General features: G+C 42.3%; 1 protein-coding gene across 10 annotated transcripts in view; it reads right to left on the bottom strand.

The window, feature by feature from the left end:
* Window positions 1–20,785, bottom strand: part of ANKIB1 (ankyrin repeat and IBR domain containing 1) — a 160,612-nt gene that overhangs the window by 26,323 nt on the left and 113,504 nt on the right. For all 10 annotated transcript variants that reach the window (XM_039527120.1, XM_039527123.1, XM_039527118.1 and 7 more), the window contains 5 exons: window positions 17,930–18,138; window positions 15,235–15,323; window positions 11,109–11,253; window positions 9,319–9,485; window positions 1,664–1,752 (listed from right to left, as the gene is read on the bottom strand). In XM_039527120.1, coding sequence (XP_039383054.1) covers window positions 1,664–1,752; window positions 9,319–9,485; window positions 11,109–11,253; window positions 15,235–15,323; window positions 17,930–18,138 — 699 coding nt within the window. The remainder of the gene's footprint in view (window positions 1–1,663; window positions 1,753–9,318; window positions 9,486–11,108; window positions 11,254–15,234; window positions 15,324–17,929; window positions 18,139–20,785) is intronic.

Below are 20,785 nucleotides of genomic sequence, written 5' to 3'. Positions count from 1 at the left end.
AGTTGTAAGATGCATTTCCCATATCCAAACGGAAAGAATCAAACTGTGAAGAGGGCAGCTCTGTATATATGTGCATGTGCCTATATTATATATATAAATAACATCTTGTGCCTTTTTTTTTTTTTAAAAAAAGCTCTGCCATTGAAACAACTCAGAATATTTGGCATGGAAATAATCTTAAATTAGAAGTGCTTTTGAATCTTCTAGCTAAAATATATCTATTGATCTACCTAGATCAGAGGTAGGTAAACTACGGCCCGCGCACCACATCCGGCCCGCGGGACCCTCCTGCTTGGCCTGAGCCCTTGGCCCCTCCTCTGCTGTCCCCCTCCCCCGCAGCCTCAGCTCACTATGCCACTGGCGCAACACTCTGGGCGGCGGGGCTGCAAGCTCCTGGGGCAGCGCAGCTGCAGAGCCGCGGCCTGACCCGGTGCTCTGTGATGTGTGGTGGCGTGGCTGGCTCCAGCTAGGCAGCATGGCTGCCTGTCCTGGTGCTCTGGGCAGTGCGGCTGTAGTGTCACCAGCCACTGGTGCTCCAGGCAGCACAGTAAGAGGACAGGGGAGTTTGGGGTGGTGGTCGGGGGTGTGGATAGGGGTCGGGGCGGTCAGAAGGCGGGGAACATGGGGGCAGGAATTCAAGGGAGGCAGTCAGGAAGGTGGGGGGGGTTGGATGGGGCGACAGGGGGCAGTCAGGGAGAAGGGGTGGTTGGTTGGGGCAGAGGTCCCGAGGGGGCAGTCAGGAATGAGGGGAGGGGTTGGATGGGGCAGTGAGGAGCAGTCAGGGGCAGGGGGTTCTGGGGTGGTCAGGGGACAGGGAGCGGCGGGGGGGTGGGGTGGATGGGGCAGGAGTCCCGGAGGGGGGCTGTCAAGGGGGCAAGAAACATGTGGGGTCGGATAGGGGGCATTTGCCAGGCCATGCCTGGCTGTTTGGGGAGGCACAGCCTCCCCTAACCGGCCCTCCATAGAATTTTGGAAACCTGATGTGACCCTCAGGCCAAAAAGTTTGCCCGCCCCGATTTAGATATAGATATGAAAAGTCTCTTTTCCCCTATTGTGCTTTTACTCAAAATTGGCTGAAACTCCAGTTTACCAAAATAATTCACCTTCTGCCACAGATCAACTAAGGAAGACGTGCTAGCAAGGAAGCCACTGGATCAGGGGAAAGGTCACTGCATGTATGCTGAACTGTTTTTTATGTGGGAGTTTGCTCAAGATATTAAGTGCAAACAATAAATTGTTCCCAGAAGAAAAGGCCTGAACAGACTGTGGGCGTGGCATTTAGTCCTTCCTGGCCTAGGGAGACAGGTTAGCTATTTACATGGACACTGCTGCTCCTCTTGTAAAACCAGTTTCTGACTTTATGGTAAATTTACTGAATTAGGATTTTTTTAAAACATATATGTTTTAGGTAATTTTTTCCCCTATGATGTTACCCAAAACAAATCTCTAATCTGTAGTGTTTGATTTAAGACATTAACAAGGAATTCTGAGTTAAAGAAAGGGGAAAAAATAGAATTATACAGTTTTCAGCACCTTTTTTTATTAGACAAATTTCTACAGGACAAATTATCAAACCTGTCCCTCCCCTCTTTCACACTGATTTCTTAACTACCATATAGTTCTTATTTAATGTTGTTAAAAATCCCACAAAAACCACTCTTACGTTCTTCTGGTTTCATTTCTGATATCTTCTGCAGCCAGTTCTTCCATGTTTGGCAGTCACAAGGTTCATGTGCTTCACCAAGACATTCCCTGAAAAATTAAGTCATAAATACAGTAGGTAATTGTTTAGATTAAATTCTACTTTGGTTCAAATTGAAAAATAATCAAGGCATATTAAAACTCAAATTAAGACAGGAAGATAAAGAAACCTACTCAATTACTCTCACTTTAAAACATTCTTACATTTGCTTACAACCCAAGGTGGAGCTTCATGAGAATTAATGGGAGAATTTAAGTGAGGCAGCAAAGAAAAATGCTTTTTAATTATGATGGAGAATATCTGAAAAGCAGCTGGTATGTGCTGTTTTATGGGCTGACCAGTAACTAATCTACGCCCATATGAGATGGTCATACAGATTTTGTACAATGGGTGAAGTTGACCTCAGTTCTGATGGACTACGAAAGGCCTTTATTATTCATATTAAAGTAGTATTCCAAAGGCCCCAATCAGCATTGAGGCCTTCCTGTGTTAGATACTGTACAAACATATAGTAAGACAAAGTCCCTGCTCCAAAAACCTTTCCGGCTAAGTATAAGCTCCTAGTTTAAGTGGAGTTTATGTGGTACGTAGGCCCTCTACAGCTGGGATGAATTTCACCCAGAATTACTTGTCCGTGTACACTGATAATCATTAATCCTTAATAACAAGGACAGTGCTTAAGTAAATCCCCCTTGCTTTCACACTCCTCTAATGCTGAGTGAATTTGGATTTCTACCCTTCCCAGAGTCCCTAAATGGAAAGGAGATAATATTGGTTGAAATTATATGGACACACAAGGAGTTAACAATGGGTCCCTCAAGATTTTCCAGATTTACTACTGCTAGTTTTCAGGATGGCAGCAGATACATGGCTTCCAGATGGTGCTTGGGTGTAGATGTGTCAACACGGATTCCAGAATTGTCACGACTTGCTCTTTTACTGGAAATACAGCAAAACAGCTCGAGACATCTGCCACATGAAATACACAAATAGTTTATAAATGGCGTATATTTCCACATGGATACCTGCTTTATCAAAGAAAATGCAAATTGTTTTTTTGAGGATCAAATGGTAAACTACTTCCTGCAATGCAATGTCATTAGCTACATGAATACTCATGATCTCCCTTGTCCTCATCACAACAGGGAACATGTGAGCAAGAAAAGCTTAAAGAAAACTACAAAAAAGAAAAGAGAGCCTTCTGAGCCACCCTCTTCTACCTGTACAATTGAAATAAGGCTAGGGTCAATCTGAGCCATAGGATGAAATCCTGGCCCCGTTGACTTCACTGGGGCTACATTTCACCCATAATAACTGTTCTTGGATAATTTTATATGTATGCAGAGAAAACAAAATTAGCAGAAAGGCAACTATCAAGAGAATAGCCCCCTTACCTAAAGGCTGATTAATTCACCCTACACAACGAACAAAGACATGCACACTGGCTTCTCTGTGAATTGTGAACTTTTGAACAGACTCATTCAAATCCTAAATTTGGAATACCTGCAGAGACTTTGAACAACTCTAAAAAGAGAATGAATCAGGAATTACAGAAATACAGGTAAGAAATACAGATTGTCAACACAGCCTGAATCTTGGTGTACGTTTTGAAGGGCAAACAGCCTAAAAAGGAAGAAAGGGGAAAACCCAAATTACTACAGCTGCATCTCTTTGAGAGACAATGTTAGGTATTCTTCTAGAGATTGGATTCAGGGTGTGAGCATGGAAATCCTGAACCTTCTTTGTTGCAAGGAACGCCTCTGTTGACCACCAATAAACCTGTTCAAGTTAAGAGACTGAAAACTGTTTTATTTTCTAAAAATGGATAACTACTTAAGGTGCATTATTGGTCAGCCTTGTCCCAATTTCTATGACACTACTAAGTAGATTAGAATATCAGCTGTATTGCTTATATCCATTCCATTCTAGGTGTGCACACACCCACGTGCGTGGCCATCGGAGATTTTTGCCTTAGCGGTATTTGCAAGGTCAGCAGTGACGCCCCTTGAGTGCCACATTCATGCACCGCTATATCAGGCGCTGCCGACCCTATGCTCTCTTAGTTCCTTCTTGCCAGCAACTCCGACAGACGGGCAGGAGGGCGGGTAATAGAATGGACATGAGCAACATAATCTCGAACAACAATTATGAAAGGTAGGTAACTACTTTTTCTTCTTTGCGTGCTTGCTCATGTCGATTCCATTCTAGGTGATTCACAAGCAGTGCAAATGGAGGTGGGCTTGAAGTTTGCGGTCTTCCAGCACTGTCCTGCTGAAGCTAGCATCGTTCTGGGCCTGCTGGGTCAGCACATAATGGGCCATAAATGTTTGGACAGATGACCAGGTAGCAGCTCCACAGATCTCTTGGATCGGCACCTGAGTCAAGAAGGCCGCTGACGACGCTTGTGCTCTGAGTGCACTTTGACTATCGCCGGTGGAGGCACATTTCTAGCTCGTAGTAGTATCAAATGCAGACTGTGATCCAGGATGAAATCCTCTGAGCAGACACTGGGCGACTTTTTCATCCTGTCTGCCACTGCACTAAACAGTTGCATTTACTTACGGAAAGGCCGTGTCCTGCTGATATAGAAGGCCAGCGCCCTCCGGACATCCAGGGTGCGTAACCTGCGCTCCTCTTTGGAATTGTGGGGCTTTGGAAAGAAGACCGTTAAGAGAATATCCTGGCTGGTATGAAACTGGGAGACTACCTTGGGCAGGAACGCTGGGTACAGCCACAACTGGACCTTATCCTTGTAGAACACCGTATAGAGTGGTTTTCACGCAAGTGCCCTGATCTCAGACACATTGCGGGTGGACGTAACCGCCACCAGGAATACCACTTTCCAGGAGAGAAGGAGAAGAGAGCAGGAATCCAGAGGTTCAAAGGGAGGCCCCATGAGCCTCAACAGCATAAGAATCAATTCCCAGGGAGGGATTGGATCCCAGATGTGAGAGTAAAAATGCTTCAGACCTTTCAGGAACTGGGCTGTCATGTCATAAGCGAAGAACGACCTGCTTTGGAAGGGAGAGTGGAAAGCTGAAATAACAGCCAGGTGGACCCTGACTGATGACAGCGACAAGCCCTGGAGCTTGAGGTGCAGCAGAATCACCTGCAGGGAGGCCTGCTCAGCACGTGAATCTTTTCCACTTTGCCCAATAGGTTGCTCTGGTGGACAGCTTTCTGCTGCCCAGCAAAACCTGTTTCACCTGAGTCAAGCATTCCTGCTTGTCCTCGTTTAGACATGCAGCAGCCATGCTGTCAAGGGCAGTGCCTCTAGGCTCAGGTGCAGGAGACTGCCATGGTTCTGGGACAGCAGGTCCGGCCAGAGAGGGAGCCGCAGCAGCTTGGCTACCAACAGGACCAGCAACATGCCGAACCAGTGCTGGCGAGGCCACTCAGGAGCTATCAGGATGACTCTTGCCCTGTCCCATTTGATCTTCACAAGGACTCTGTGGATCAATGGCACTGGTGGGAAGGCATAAATCAGGGCTCCCGACCACGGAAGCAGAAAGGCATCTGACAGGGAATCCTGATTCATCCCCTGGAGTGAACAGAACACGTAGCATTTTCTGTTGGGAGGCGAACAAGTCCACCGGGGGAGTCCCCCACTTCCAGAAGATTATACCGGCTGCCTCTGGATGGAACTGTAGTAAGAGGAGGCCCTGAGATATAAACCTTGGTATCAGAGGCCTGGTATGAGGCCTAAGACCTGTACTAAAGTAATGGTCAAGACTTTGCTAACATAAAGCAAAGTTAAGCTGTGAGCCATAGGCAGGCCCTGCTCACAGAAGCTGGCAAGGAAAGCGCTGATGCTGCAAGAAGATACGTACCTAAAAGGTACTGAACACTAGATATCAGAATATTCACATACTTGCACATTCCACACAGATAACAAGGAACAGGCTGGCCCATCCCAATGACAGGGGCAAAAGCGTAATATGATGGATAGAGTTGTTTTGATCGAACATGTACAAGGTGAGAGGCGGCACCTTACTACGTAAAGGGGTTGTACCTTGCTGCGTAGAGGGGTTGCACCTCAATACGTCAGGTGTGATGTGTAACTTGTTTGTACCTGTGTATAAGAATGCATCCCTGGGGCGGTGTCTTTGTCCGGCCGAGGGGGCAGTGGAAAGTCCCGCCACTGACTGAGCCGAGTCCATTGCCAAGAGGCACTTTCTCGTAGTATGTCCTGAATTAGGCTAAGAAATCTACAGGGAACTGCCATTGTGTCCAAGATTGCAATAAACCTGGCCGACGTGACTTTGCATCTTACTAGACTCTGTGGTCATTGGGGGGGTTCTCGTCGGGTTTGCTGTGTCAGCTATCTGCAGAGCTGGGGCAGCACACAGAGGGAACACAAGAATGCAGCCGAGTGATACTAACAAGGAGACAGCAGAGCACCACACCGGTAGCACTCTGACAACAGGAACAACCACTTGTGATGAGACAAAAAGGTCCTGCTGAGGCGATCCACTAGTATATTCTTGGTGCCGGGCAGATGCTGGCTACCAGATGAATGGCATGCTGCACACAAGTGCCAAAGGTTCAGAGCTTCTTGGCAAAGGGCCACTGACCTTGCTCTACCGTGTCTGTTGATGTAATACATTGTGGTGGTATTGTCTGTAAGGACCTGCACCAAGAAGGTCTGGTAGGCCTCCGAAATGCTTGGAGCTCCCTGATGTTGATGTGGAGGGCCAGATAGTCCCACAACTAGAGGCCCTGGGTGCTCAGCTCACCCAGGTGGGCTCCCAAACACAGGTCCAAAGCATGGGAAACTAGGGTTAGTGATGGGGATGCGAAGGGGACTCCCTGAAACACCAGCCTGGTGTCCAACCATCAATATAGGGATGACAGGATGTGATCCAACACCCTAATCACCTGGTCTAGCTCGTGTCTGTTGGGCATGTAAACCGACGACAGCCACGCTTGCAGAGACTGGAGGTGGAGCCGTGCATGACTGACCACACGTGTACAGGTGGCCATGTGGCCCAGCAACTGCAGGGAGGTGAGAGCCGTGGTGAGTGGGCAGTTCCTCACATGGGAGATCATAGAATCATAGAATATCAGGGTTGGAAGGGACCTCAGGAGGTCATCTAGTCCAACCTCCTGCTCAAAGCAGGACCAATTCCCAACTAAATCATCCCAGCCAGGGCTTTGTCAAGTCTGACATGGCCTGAAAACACGCCTCTGGGAGGAAGGCACTGGCTCGTGTGGCGTTGAGAACCGCCCCTATGAACTCTATGCATTGGACTGGTTTTAATGTGGATTTCTGCTTTTGGGATTAGGAAGTAGTGGGAATAGAACCCCTTTCCCCGTATGTCCCGAATTGGGGAGCTCAGGCTTGGCAACCTCCTAGGCTGAGGCCTGACAGGAAGGCCTAAGCAGGTACTGGGGCTGCAGGGAAAAGCAGCAGGTCCAACCCCCTAGCCAGTTGCCCCTGAATAAAGGAGCTAGATGAGGACTGGCAGTGGGTCACTGAGGCGAGGTGGGCTCAAGGGAGTGGGGTTCCCTGGGTGAGGTGCAGCACCCCAAAGTAAGGGGCACCAGGGTCTGGGAGGGACATGGGGCCTACACATGGTGGAGATAAAGGGACTGCAGAAGGGCAGATAACAGAGGGTGAGATACTGGACTATAGAGGGTCCAGGGCTGAGAAAGCTAATTCCCAGGACAACCAGCAGGAGGTGCCACGGTGGTGAGTCACCGCTCTGCTACAGAGTCATTGTGGACAGTTCTCTGAAAACATCCACTCAATGTGCAGAGGCAGTCAAAAAAGCTAACAATGTTAGGAACCATTAGGAAAGGGATAGATAATAAGACAGTACATATCTTAATGCCACTATATAAAGCCTTGATATGCCTACACTTTGAATATGGCATGCAGTTCTGGTCACCACATCTCAAAGATATATTAGAATTATAAAAAGGACAGAGAAGGGCAACAAAAATGATTAGGGGTATGGAACAGCTTGGAAAAGAGATGACTTAGGGGGAATACGATAGAGGTCTATGAAATCATGAATGGTGTGGAGAAAGTGAGTAAGAAAGTGTTATTTACCCCTTCATGTAACACAAGAACTAGGGGCCATCCACTGAAATTAATAGGCAGCAGTTTAAAACAAATGTAAGGAGTACTACTTTACACAACGCACAGTCAACCTATTGAACTTGTCGCCAGAGGATGTTGTGAAGGCCAAAAGTATAACTGGGTTAAAAAAAAAAATTGATATGTTCATGGAGGATAGGTCCACCAATGGCTATTAGCCAAGATGGTCAAAAATGCAATCCCATGCTCTGAATGTTTATAAGCCATTGGCTGCCAGATGCTGGGACTGAATGACAGGGGATGGATCACTCAATAATTGCCCTGTTCTGTTCATTCACTCTAAAGCATCTGGGAATTGGCCACTGTCGGAAGACAGGATACTGGGCTAGATGGACCATTGGATTGACCCAATATGGTTGTTTCTTATGTTCTTAATAATTTATATATTCTGGGCATTGATAAGAATTTTGAACAGAGAAACATATATATTTTCATACATACATGGGCTGAATATTAATGTGTGTACAGTGTGGGCCAAATTATCCATTCCTCCTTTTCTGCAGTAGGCATAACACCAAAAGTAAGAAGGATTCCACTTACCAAAACCCTTTTGATCTTTGGAACTCAAAAATTCCTCCTCCCTGAACCTTGATTACTCACAAATCCTAGCAAAACATATGCCAAATCTTAAACTAACTGCAAGTATAAAAAACAATTCTTCCTCCATCTCCCCGGTCTACACTAGTGTGTGTGTATGTTCTTAATAATTTATATATTCTGGGCATTGATAAGAATTTTTAACAGGGAAACTTGGCTGTATATTTGAGTAACTGTGTCCTAGCAAATTTCACATGAAAAGCCTCCTCCACAAAATCACTTAAGAATTAGCCTTACTGAGAGCCATACATAGTACAGTATGTGACTCCCTCAGATTAAATAAAACCCCAGGATTCTAAAAAAGCATGACCTAGTGGTTATCTGGAATATAATTGTGAACATGTCAACATCTATTCTGATTATACTGCAAACCTCTAAACCTAGAGCTCCATGCAGCTATTTTGTGTCTAGCACAGCTATTAATATATTGAAGTAGACAATGTTATATTGAAGTAGACAATCCTTTGCCACCCCTAAAGGATACACACACACACTAGTGTACACCAGGGAGATGGAGGAAGAATTGTTTTTTATACTTGCAGTTAGTTTAAGATTTGGCATATGTTTTGCTAGGATTTGTGAGTAATCAAAGTTCAGGGAGGAGGAATTTTTGAGTTCCAAAGTTCAAAAAGGTTTTGGTAAGTGGAATCCTCCTTACTTTTGGTGTTATGCCTACTGCAGAAGAGGAGGAATGGATACTTTGGCCCACAAATGTACACACATTAATATTCAGCCCATGTATGTATGAAAATATATTCATGTCAAACTATACACCAACCTGTTACCGCATCAACAACCTACAGAGTTTCTTGTAGGCTTCTGCAGCATGGCAGCTGGCTCGAGATTTCTCTTGACCTTTAGATTGTCAGCAGCTGTGATAGTTTTATATAGTCATGTACAAATTTCTAATACAAACCAGCAGAAGAGATGCCCTTTTCCACAATCCACGGCAGGGGCTCTTAGCAATGGGAAGTTAAGTGTGTCTGAACCAGTTGTATTTGACCCTTGTCTTGTTAGCTTGACTGCTCTTTCACAGGCTCGTATAGGACACCATTTAATAGCAGGATTATTTTCAACAAAGGCCTGAAAAGAAGAAAAAAGAGAAGAAAATTACTTAACATTTGGGAATAGATCCTCATCATGGATATGAACTGTAACCTTTGATCACAATCTGTCTCTGAAGGAGCAAAGCCAAAGAGCATAAGACAGTCTTGTAATTAAGCCGGTATGGTATTTTAAAAATAGTTATAAAAAGAGAATTATTTAATCACTAGCTCAAAAATTTTATTTCTTCCCTATAGCAATACTTAAGATTCACACTAAGACCTGAACAGCTACACCTCATGCAAAATGCTTAATGTGTACAAGTCTCTTCTTTTGTGAAAAGATTTAGGGTTTGGCCACACATGAAAGTTAATTCAGAAAAAGATAGGGTGTAAATTTAAAACGGATTAACTGTTCCTGATTATCTCAACATATGGACACACTTATTCTGGAATAATAGTACCTTATTCCAAATTTAAGCGTGTTCACCCATGGAGTTAATCAAGAATTGCTAGTTTGGAACAATTTGCCATGTAGACAATCTCTTACTGCAAATAATCCATTATTTTTACAGACGTATTTAATACATAACCTTTGAAATTTTACAGTGCATAACTGTACTGCTGATTAAGAAATAAAACCTATGTTCTCTATCACCAATCTCAATATAATCAACTGCAATAAACTTTTAAAGAACCAGAATAAAGAACTCAGAAATTTGCCTCAATTTTTTTTCTGTCAGTGTAGAGTGTTTTCCCTTTTATTAATTATCTAAAATAAATTATGTGGAAGAAAAGAAACCTTTGGCTGCTCCCCTTCAAAACTGTGCTGACTTGCATGTCACTCAGAAGGTGAGGCTATGAAGGACACTGGATCAAATCTGGGCATCAGATCCCCACTTTGATGTATAACATTTTATGATCTCATGCAAAGTGACTTGCAAGATATCTAAGTAAGTCCTTGTACTAAACATTTCTCTCCCCTCCCCACCCAGAGAATAATTTAACAAGTTATTTTAAGGATCCACACTACAGGCCAATAACCTGCATAGTTAATTAAAAGGTTACTTTTTAAAGATACATTCTGTAGCAATGGAGAAAATAAAATCTAGTATTAACCAAATCAAGATTTTCCACCGTCTTTTCCTGTCTGGAATCTTCTGAAAGTATGGGCTAGAGCAAAACTCTAGTGATGTGAATAGAAGGTACTGTACTCAGGTACAGTAGAAATTTCCCAGAAACCCTGAATGGAAATACTAACTCATTTATCAAAATATTCTTCCAGAAACTCATTTAAAAACATTTTTTTAAGATATGCCAACAAAATATTCTTGGCAGTTTAAAATCTAGGTGTTGCCTGTTCTGGACATTAATTTTAAACAATTTTACAAATACTGAGAAATATTATTAAATTGCCCAGCATGGAAGTGTATTTTCTGTGCTTGAGGAAGAAATATAATTATTCCTTTTTAAAAAATGTCCTCAACAGCATGCCAACTCCTTCATTACTGTATGTAAACTACATACAGTTCAGATCTACAGTATTAATTTATTAAACTCTACTTAAAAAAGGTACAGTCATATTTCACACAGAAGTTGGATTGTAATTGGAATAAGAAAGTCAGATACACCCTAGTCACACAGGAACATCTTGACAGTTTACCTTAATGTCAAACAGTAGGTATCTTTTGTCCATCTCCCTGGAAACCACGCTTTCTATGATCTCTACAGGAACAAGCTGGAAGCAATCATACGCTGGGCAAAAAATGTTGTGAGCCTCACCCTCCTGAATTTTCAGATTCAAAAACCTGCCAGAATTGTGTCAGACAGAATTTGATAATAAAAAGTAAATAAGTTAAGAAATTGATGAAAATCATTGTCCTTATACTAACTTAATAAAATATACACTTTCATTTACATCTCTTTTTAAAACAAGAAATATGAATTGTCCCTTGGTTTTTACACTCAACAAGTACCTCAGATTTGAGGAGGCGTTTGGTGGAAAAAAGAGTCCACAAGTGAACAACTGAAAAAAGTACTTGAATGTATGTATGTATGTGTGGTTTACACCTGTCTCCCATTGGCAAGTGCCCACCTCTGTACAATATTTAATAAAACTGAGCAAAATTTCTTCATTAAATCCCCAAAAGATGTATATAGCAGTACTTAATGTATGCACTAATTAGTCTGACAAATAATTAGGTTTTACAATAAATAGCAATCCTTGTTCTTGTCAAAATACAGTTTGAAACACGTAAGAGCTTGATCTGAACAAATTGACAGTTAGCGAGATTAAATCAACTATAAGTCTTTGGAATGGCTACCTGATCCCATCAGCTATTAACTAGTACTTGACCTGGCAGTGTTTTTTATTTGAGAGTTGGGATGCTGGGGTTTGCTGGGTCCAGCAGCCCCTAGTGGTGGCCTGCAGCTCTGCAGCCCATTTCTGCATGGGGAAAAAGGAAATTCTGCTCAAATTCTGCATTGTGCAGTGGTGCAGGATCCCTTCAGAAGTAGCATATTCTCAGTGCCCATCAAAACTCTACACCTGCATTGGCATTCGCAAATCACCATGAAGCTTTTATGCAGCCTGTTGACATACATCACAGTGCATCACAAGGCTCAGTCAGTGGCAAACAAAGGTGATGACGGAATCCTTAGGACAAAGATAAATATTTGTCAAGGTTTTGGCAGTTTGTCTGGAGTCGGCAAAGTGGTCCAGTATAGCTTGGGCTTACTATCTCACATTTGCAAAGTTTATCCTTTTCCTAGCGAGGACAAGGCCTAAATATCTCCCCCCTCCCCCGCTGTTGTTGCGGACTTTCCCCTCTGTCTTCCACATGCTCACAAAGGATGCAGTCCTATGATCCCTAGCCAGTTGGGGTATCACTCAAAAGTAGGTTGAGTAAATGTTGTGTGGGAGACATTACCAGTTTTCAGAGGTTTAAGTTTGTCTTAACATAGCTCTTTATTTCTGGTGTTCAAAAATTTAGGTTTAGCTACTCTCCACATTCTGAAAGGATATGAGGTAGTGCTAGGCAACCATAACTCTGTGTTAACTAGGTATTTTTTGTCTGTCTATTTCCCCCTCCTTTTTGAAGCGCACCAGTAGGTCGGCAGGAGGGGGCTTCCTGGGCATGCTTTCACCACTTAGGCTACCATCTATACTGTGATACAAGACTCAGGTTCATGGGGCTCAGGGCGTGAATGAATAAATAAGGGAAGAAAGTTTGGGGTAGTTGGACTCTTCAGGGACTCTCCCTCTGGACACATCTTGTGGTCCCACCAGCAGACAGAAGATTGGTCATCAGAAGACTGACGCTGTGCCACTTGAGAGTCACACCCAACTTCAGTAATTATTGAGGGTTGGGGGTGTTTTACTAATCTGTTGCGGATGTGTGCAAGTGCTTGAGACTAAGTATAGCATAGCTTTAAGTGAGAGCACTCTTGTGTTGTCCTGTTTGTGCCAGCCATCTATCAGTTGAAGAGCGTGTCTCCCTTGATTTATTTCCTGACACCACCTTGCACAGAGTAAAGATATCAAGAGGTTTGGGTTGAAAGAACCCTGGGTAACACCAGTAGGGCTGGAGGGGCCCTGGAAGGAGACAAAGTGCTGGTGGAAGGGCTGCAAGGAACACTTCTTCTAGTGGGGGGCAGCAACGGGGAGAGGAGAAGAGTCCCAAAGTCCCAAGCATAGTGGAAAGGAGCTCTGCACATCTGTCTGCAGTTCTGGAGGCTCAGAGAGGTGTGAAGTGGCCCATTCATCTTAATAGGATGTCTAAAATGAATGAGAACACCTCCTGGAGATGAACAGAGCATTCAACAACAGGTCTGAGATGTGTGAACTTCCCCATTGAACTTTTTAGGAGTTCTTTCCTGCCAATCTCAGCTATATGTGCCTTGGGCGTGCACAGAGCATGCCTGTTCCCAGCTTCCAGTATAGATCTTGTCTGCCAGGCCTAGGAGTACTTTAAAGGAGCTCAATGAGCCCCTCCCAGCTCAGAACTGATCCATCCTGGCTGCGACTCTTGTGCCAGCCTCTCCAATACCATTTTCAATGTGACATCTAGTCTCGCCCATCAATTGAGCCTCATAACATCATACTGGGTCTCATATCCTGGACACAGTTTTGCCTGCCTAACTGTCCTAGAGTGGGATTTGGGCAGATGGCATTGAGGGAGACTTGTGGGGTGCTGACCATCTTCAAAATTGAACATACCACTCACACTTCCAAAAGGAACCCCGGACACCAAGCAAATGGCAAGTTGGTAACACTAAGTGTGCAAAAGTCTCCCTAGGAGAGCAAACAAACTGATGGTCCATGATCAAGGTGCAGTGCTTGTTTCCTCAAGACACTATGTAACTATCATTGCTCCGTGATTGTCCCTCACAAAGGAGTTTCTGAGGAAGCTTGAACAGATGCAAACTCTCTATAACCAGAACTTATACTGGTTTTGTATACAGCTTTTAGCTGGGCTGTATATGATGAAACCCCTTACCCAAATGAAACCAGATGTGCACCACTAACGCTATCCTGGCCTTGATGAGGTACAGAATTTTTCAAAACAGTCGGAATATGCATGTGAATTTTGAAGCAATTTGAATGATCAGCTCTTAAACAGAAAGTTCTGCCCTCAGGGCCAAACTTCCATAAGGACCCCCTTTGCAGCTCCTAACCACAAGCAGAATGCAGACAGAGAGTAATCTCAGAAGTCTGTTGAGGGTAGGACTTGAACTCTCAGTACCAGGGTGGTGTTTGGGTTTAACAGCTCCAGCATGTTGTATGAGCTACCAAGCGACCTGATGTCAGCTATGCCTCACCACAGAGCATATGACTGAATACATGCACAAATTACTGTCTGTACCCTATCACCCAAGAGAAAGGCAGTTTGTAGAGCTAATGATAGCCTCTACTATCTTTAAAAATATTGCTTCCCCAAAGTGATAGTGGATGCCGGACATTAGTTTGGGGTCAATAAACAACACATTTTAGCCATGTGTATGCAAAAAAGAGAAAAAGAACTCAACAATTTTACTGACGAGATCTTGGGGGTGGGGGGAAGATGACACTGTATCCCAAAAACCCCTTGATCAAATAACTCCAGATTTGCAGCACTAGCCCTAACCAGAGCTTGATACAGCACACCAATTTACAATACATGAACATGAATTATTTTTTCTACATGCTCTAAAATCCACATTTTAAACAGTAACTCCTATTTAAGGTTGTGATGAGCTTAATGCTCTTACATAATACCACAATAATAGATGCATTGGAATTAGGCCTTATCTATACTAGACAAGTTGCATCACTTTAAATTTACCAGTATAATTAAAGCAGTACAACCCTCCCTGCTGTGGATGCAGTGATAGTGGTATACAGTCATCTTTATATCACTATTGCTGCATCCACACTTGGGCTTTTACTAGTCTATTTCAGTAAAACTCACACTCCTAACCAAAATAGTTATACTTGTAAAACTTTTAAGTGTAGATCAGTTCTCAGACAGTTAGGCCCCAACTCAGCAAAGCACTAAACAACATGCTTAAATCAATCCCTATTCAGCCACACACTTAAGCTTGTATCAGGGCCAAAGCCATCGCTATGTACCCATCAGCCAGTTAATGGCCAATAAGAAAAAAACTTATGGAAGTATTCCATATGGTTCAGAACAGCTATCGCTCAACATCTGACAATGGCTATTTATTGATTGTGATTCCCCCCCCCCCGCCTCTTTAAAATGGAAAATCTAATCATTTTTAAAAAAATGCTAAATGCATATACTCACGCCTCCCAGCATGATCTGCAAAACTCATGTCCACAAGGCATATCCACTGGGTCTTCAAACACAGAAATATTACACATACAAATGTCGCACTGTAGATAAAGAAAAAAATACAGATGAAGGGAAGAAAAACAAACTCTTGTGTGCCATGTGCAGAACTCATGAGAAGTACATAATAAAAATATAAAACCAAATTACTGTAAGAAAACAGTACAAAGTAGGGAAAAATCTTTTATGAATGTATCAAGGAGAAAGTGTTGCTTTATGTTTGAAAAACTGAAAATGGAAAGGTGCATGACTTTCCACAGACCTCCAACAAACATTTAGTAAATATTTTAGGAACCTGTGCAACAAATTTTTTTATTGCCTTCTGGGATCTCTGCCACCTCCAGCCTTTAAGATGTTGAGCCCTCTTAGCTCCCAATAAAGACGACAGTGCACCAGTAAAGTCAATGAGAGTTTTGCCACTGACTTCAATAGCAGTAGCAGGACTTGGTAGATAAAGTCAGTCGTATGTCAACGGAAGTATTCTGCCCTGCAAAGAATCAGGCCCAAGGCAGGGTGGAACAATTTAAATAATTGATTTAAAGTTATGATTTTAATCACTAGATCTAAAAAAAATGAGGTCGAGGTTTGTAAAACTGATTTGAAAATTTGTACTTTGCATCTTTAGATCAAAATGTATAATGAGCTAAATTATAAAGGCTCTTTCCTTCCTTCCATGTTATTAGTGATAGGATATGCTATCTGAATTTTATAAAAAGTGCTATCAGAAAAAACCAAAATATTGAAAGTTAAGACCCTGATCTTGAAAACACATAAGGAGATATATGTGTGACTGAATGCACCCTGTAGGTGTGTGTGGCCCTCCCTTGCTGTCAATCTCAGAGGGAGGCCACGCCTCTTTGCTGTCAGGACAGTCTAAGATAATGGGGAAGTTAGCAGTCTCAGTGCTCGATCCCTCCCAGCACTGTGGGAGGGGGTGCAGGCTCCGGGAGGAGGCTCTGGGCTGGGGCAGGGGGTTGGGATGCAGGAGAGGGTTCGGCATGTGAGCTCTGGGAGGAAGTTTGGGTGTGGAAGGTGGCTGAGGGCTGGGGCAGAGGTGTGGGTGCAGGGTCTGGGAGGAAGTTAGGGTACAGGAGGGGGTTCTGACTGGGAGAGATGGTTCGGGGGCAGGCTCTGGCTGGGTGGTGGTTACTCCAGGCAGCTCCCAGTTGGCGGTGCAGCGGGGCTAAGACAAGCTCTCTGCCTGCCCTGGCTCCGCACTGCTCCCGGAAGCAACCGCTGTGTCTGGCCCCTAGGCTTATCAATTTTGTGTTTGTCTCACATAAGGATGTTAATGAGGCCCAGGATTTGTCTTTTTGTGCATAGATGAGCATTTTAAGTGAGAAACATCTTAATAGAAAATATCTCTGTATAAAATCTGAAATTCTAACAACTGTACTTGTTTCTTTAGTTTCCTAAAAGATCCATTTTAACAACTGAAGACTGTAAAACAGGAAGTAAACTAGCTATATATAATACACACACACACACACACACACACACACACACACACAATTTAAATCCAGATATAAAACTAATACCACAGATATTAAACTACATCCACCATCATATTTCATAGTGGGCCTGATCTTGCATTCCCATCACAAGCCCCCAATACTAGGAAAAGGAAATATACAATATAACATACATTTGTCACTTCATTTCACATGCAGTTATATTCCAGGAAAAGTATTGCAACAGATATAAAAAAGGATAAACTATAATGCCATATACCTTTTTTGTAGTATTTTAAAAATTAGAGGAGAGCTGTGGATTAAGAAAAACAGAGTTCTATCTTCCAAAAGATCATTATTGATTTTAATGAAGGATGCTTTTATATCTGAAATTTGTGATAGCCTTGTAAACTGCTTAAAGCAGCCCTCACACAGCAAAATTATTTATAATCTTACAGTACAGTAGTAGGCTGACATTTAAAAGGCAAACAAAGGAAACTTTGTTTCTTAATGAAAAATATAAAAAGGGAAGATTCAAAGCATTTAAGTATGTTCAAGGAAATGGATACCATGGAATTGAACATCTAGATAAAAAGTCTCCAAAGAAATGCTGAGCTACACACACTTGGTATGACCCTATCTTGTTAAATCAGAAGTCCTACATTATAATGGTGGCAGTCAAGCTGAAAAGAGTGTCCCTTGTTCCAGCCACATGCTCAACTTGTGTCATTATAAAGCCAATTGTTAAAATGAATCAGCACAAGGGGCTGGACCAGGCGACCTTTTGTGCTCCCTTCCAACTCTACATTTCTCTGATTCTACACACACTTCAGTGTTTGCTTAAAAGAAAGAAAGACAGAAAGAAAGACAAAAAGCTCTCATGTCCTTTCCAAGGTTATTTTGCAAAGGTAAATGACAAAATAGTTCTCTTGCACTATGTTGGGGGGGGGGGGAGGCTGTGGGGGGAGAGAAACAAGAGAGGGAAATCAGTTCAATTTCCCAATTAATTTCAGTCCTATTTGTAAGGAACTAAAAACATACTTTAAAAACCAACTGCACAATGATTATGGAAGATTTTCTCACAAGTTGCAAAGCATTATATACCAGAACAACTTTTTTATAATATTTAAGACATTACTTGTGCCTCTAACTATTCACAAAGTAATAGGCAAGGAATCTTTCTTAAGAATAAATCATACCAGAATTGTCTCAATATCTCCAGGTGACAGGCTGATTTCATCAGGGGAGGTCACAGAAGAGCGAGTGGTGCGGGGAGTTCGTGGAGAAGGGAGTGTGTCCCAGGCATTATACCCACTTGGAGGTGGAGTTGGCATTTGAACGCCTGAACGTTGGCAGCAGTTCTCTGGATTAGACATCCATGCTTCAAGTAATTTCTCCCTGTCCCAGTCTTCAATAAATATATAAAGAAAATTATTTAGCTATTATAGGATATGGATTTGTTTGCATTTTATGATTGCATCATTAAAAGGATCTATATTTTACTAATAAAAATTAGAGGTGAGCATATCTTTTGAAATACTGGAGACTGTAGCTCGCAATGGACACTACATTTTACAGTATATATTTTGGGATAACATACAATGTACATTATTTACAGCTAACACCACTGTCAACCATAAACTAAATGGAAAACTTATTCTCACTTTCATATGATAAAAGTTGACCATTCAGTTTAGATCCATTCTATTCTATTTTTTTTTTTTTAAAAGAACCACATTTTTATTGATTCAAGTGAAGAGTTAAAAGCAAAAGAAGGAAACTTTCAAAACAACTGTTCACAATAGGTATTACGAAAATATATGAAACAAGCAATTATTACAAGTGATAATTTCTTCATGTTATGTCTGATTCTGCATTCGTTGCACACCCAAAACTCTCACTGACTTCACCAAGAATATTTGGGAGCATAAACAATGCGGAACAGCCATTCAGACCCCATTCCTGAAAGCTCTCATACACAGTAGTCCCATCATCTTTGGTGAGACTACTCATGGGATTAGAGTTACTGCTATGGAGAAGTTTAATAAATTACTTATGGACACTTACAAAGTTACAGCTATCGAATGTTAACATCTTGGGGTAGATTGACACACTGGGAGACATTCTGGCCCTGTTGAAATCAATGGGAAAACTCTTGTTGACTTCAGGTATGTCTACACTGGAATAAAAGACCCATGGCATGGCTGTGGCTCGCCTGGGTCAGCTGGTTTGGGCAGTGGGGCTAAAAATTGCTGTGTAGAGGTTGGGCTTGGGTTGGAGGGATAGCTCAGTGGTTTGAGCATTGGCCTGCTATAAACCCAGGGTTGTGAGTTCAATCCTTGAGGGGGCCACTTAGGGATCTGGGGCAAAATCAGTACTTGGTCCTGCTAGTGAAGGCAGGAGGCTGGACTTGATGACCCTTCGGGGTCCCTTCCAGTTCTAGGAGATAGGTATATCTCCATTATTATTATTTTTTTTTCTTCCCTCTCATGGGGTCCTTATGAGGTTGGGTTCCAGCCTGAGCCTGAACAGTTATACAGGAATTTTACACAGCCCAAGCCCCGCAAGCCCAAGTCAACTGACCCAGACCAGCTGTGGGTGTTTAACTGCAGTGTAAATGTACCTAGTGGGACCAGGATTTCATCCATTGCTACTAATTCTCTGTAAGAGGCTGTGGATAGACGTAATGCCCCAACAGCAATTCAGGAAAGAACTGCGAGTTAGTGTGCCAATTCCCCATCTACTTCACTTCTTGCTCCAGGCAGGAAATAATCTGCTCCTGGCCTATAACAATATCAGATTACTATCTTCCTGCCCTATGCTGGCTCAGCTCTGCTTGCCAGTACATTTATGTGTAGGGAGAGAGAGAAATGTGGAGCCTGCTTTGTCTCCTATGCACAGACTGGCAACACAGGCCAGCCCACATAGGAAAGTAGTAAGAAGAGGTTTTGTACTCTCTTCCTGCTCTCCAGTGGGGCAGAGGACAAGTGACAATCTTGCTTTTATAATCATAATTCCCCTACGTGTCTCTTCTAACAAGGGGCAGGATATCAGCATATGAAAGTTTCTACCATCTACAAAACTGGAAATTCAAAAGTGTGCAGTGGTTGTCACCATTTTCACTAACTTCTGATTGTATAAAACTGTGCATTTTCTAACGCTGGGAATTGGGGAAATTGTTGCTAAACAGTCTGACTTTCCTATGGTATAGCTGTAAAAAGTTTCACGTTATCTCTTTTGAGACTGTTGTTCAAATAATTCGGTTTTAAGAACTTACAATATGAAGGCTTTTGTCTAAGTATTACATTGAGATAATTTTACTTCCACATATGAAAATTATTCAGCTCGACCTGAAATAGCTGAAGCTTCTGCCATCTACACATTTCTTAAATACAAAAATAAAAATTATTTGAATTTAAAAAGAAATCATTTATCCTTGCTAGGATTTTTTGTAATTCTACAATCAAATATTACTGTGACCCTTCTATGTTTTCACGTGTACAAATATTAAATTTACAGTTAGTTTTTTATGGTACAAATGAACTACAGTAAAACAAAATGTATACAGAGGTAGGTGAAGTAATAACTTTTATTGTACCAATTTCTGTTGCTGAGAGAGACAAGTTTTTTCAAATCTGCCCCAAGGAAGAGCTCTGTGTAACCTCAAAAGCCTGTCTCCCTCAGCAACAGAAGTGGTCCAATAAAAATATTACCTCACCTACTTTGTCTCTCTAATATCCTGGAAGTAACACAGCTGCTACAACAACAATTTACACATAAATGAATATATAAACAGTTATTAAGATCACAAACAAAGATGGGTTTTTTTTTAAATAGTTTTAAACTGCTTTATTTCAAATCTAAAAACAAACAAAACATTCAACAATGTTCGTTTGTCAAATTTCTGTGCCACTTTGAATTTAAAAATACCAATATAGTGTAAAGAGCATCTACATACATGGATAGATTCAGACTAAAAGACAAATTTGAACTGACATACTTTACCATATCACTGTGATTTTAAGCCTCAAAAAACCACAACATTTTAAAACAGT

This window comes from Mauremys reevesii, linkage group 2, assembly GCF_016161935.1.
Source record: "Mauremys reevesii isolate NIE-2019 linkage group 2, ASM1616193v1, whole genome shotgun sequence".
NCBI classification, from domain to species: Eukaryota; Metazoa; Chordata; order Testudines; family Geoemydidae; genus Mauremys; species Mauremys reevesii.
The sequence above is the reverse complement of the archived record's forward strand: the minus strand, read 5'-3'. Positions and strand labels throughout refer to the sequence as shown.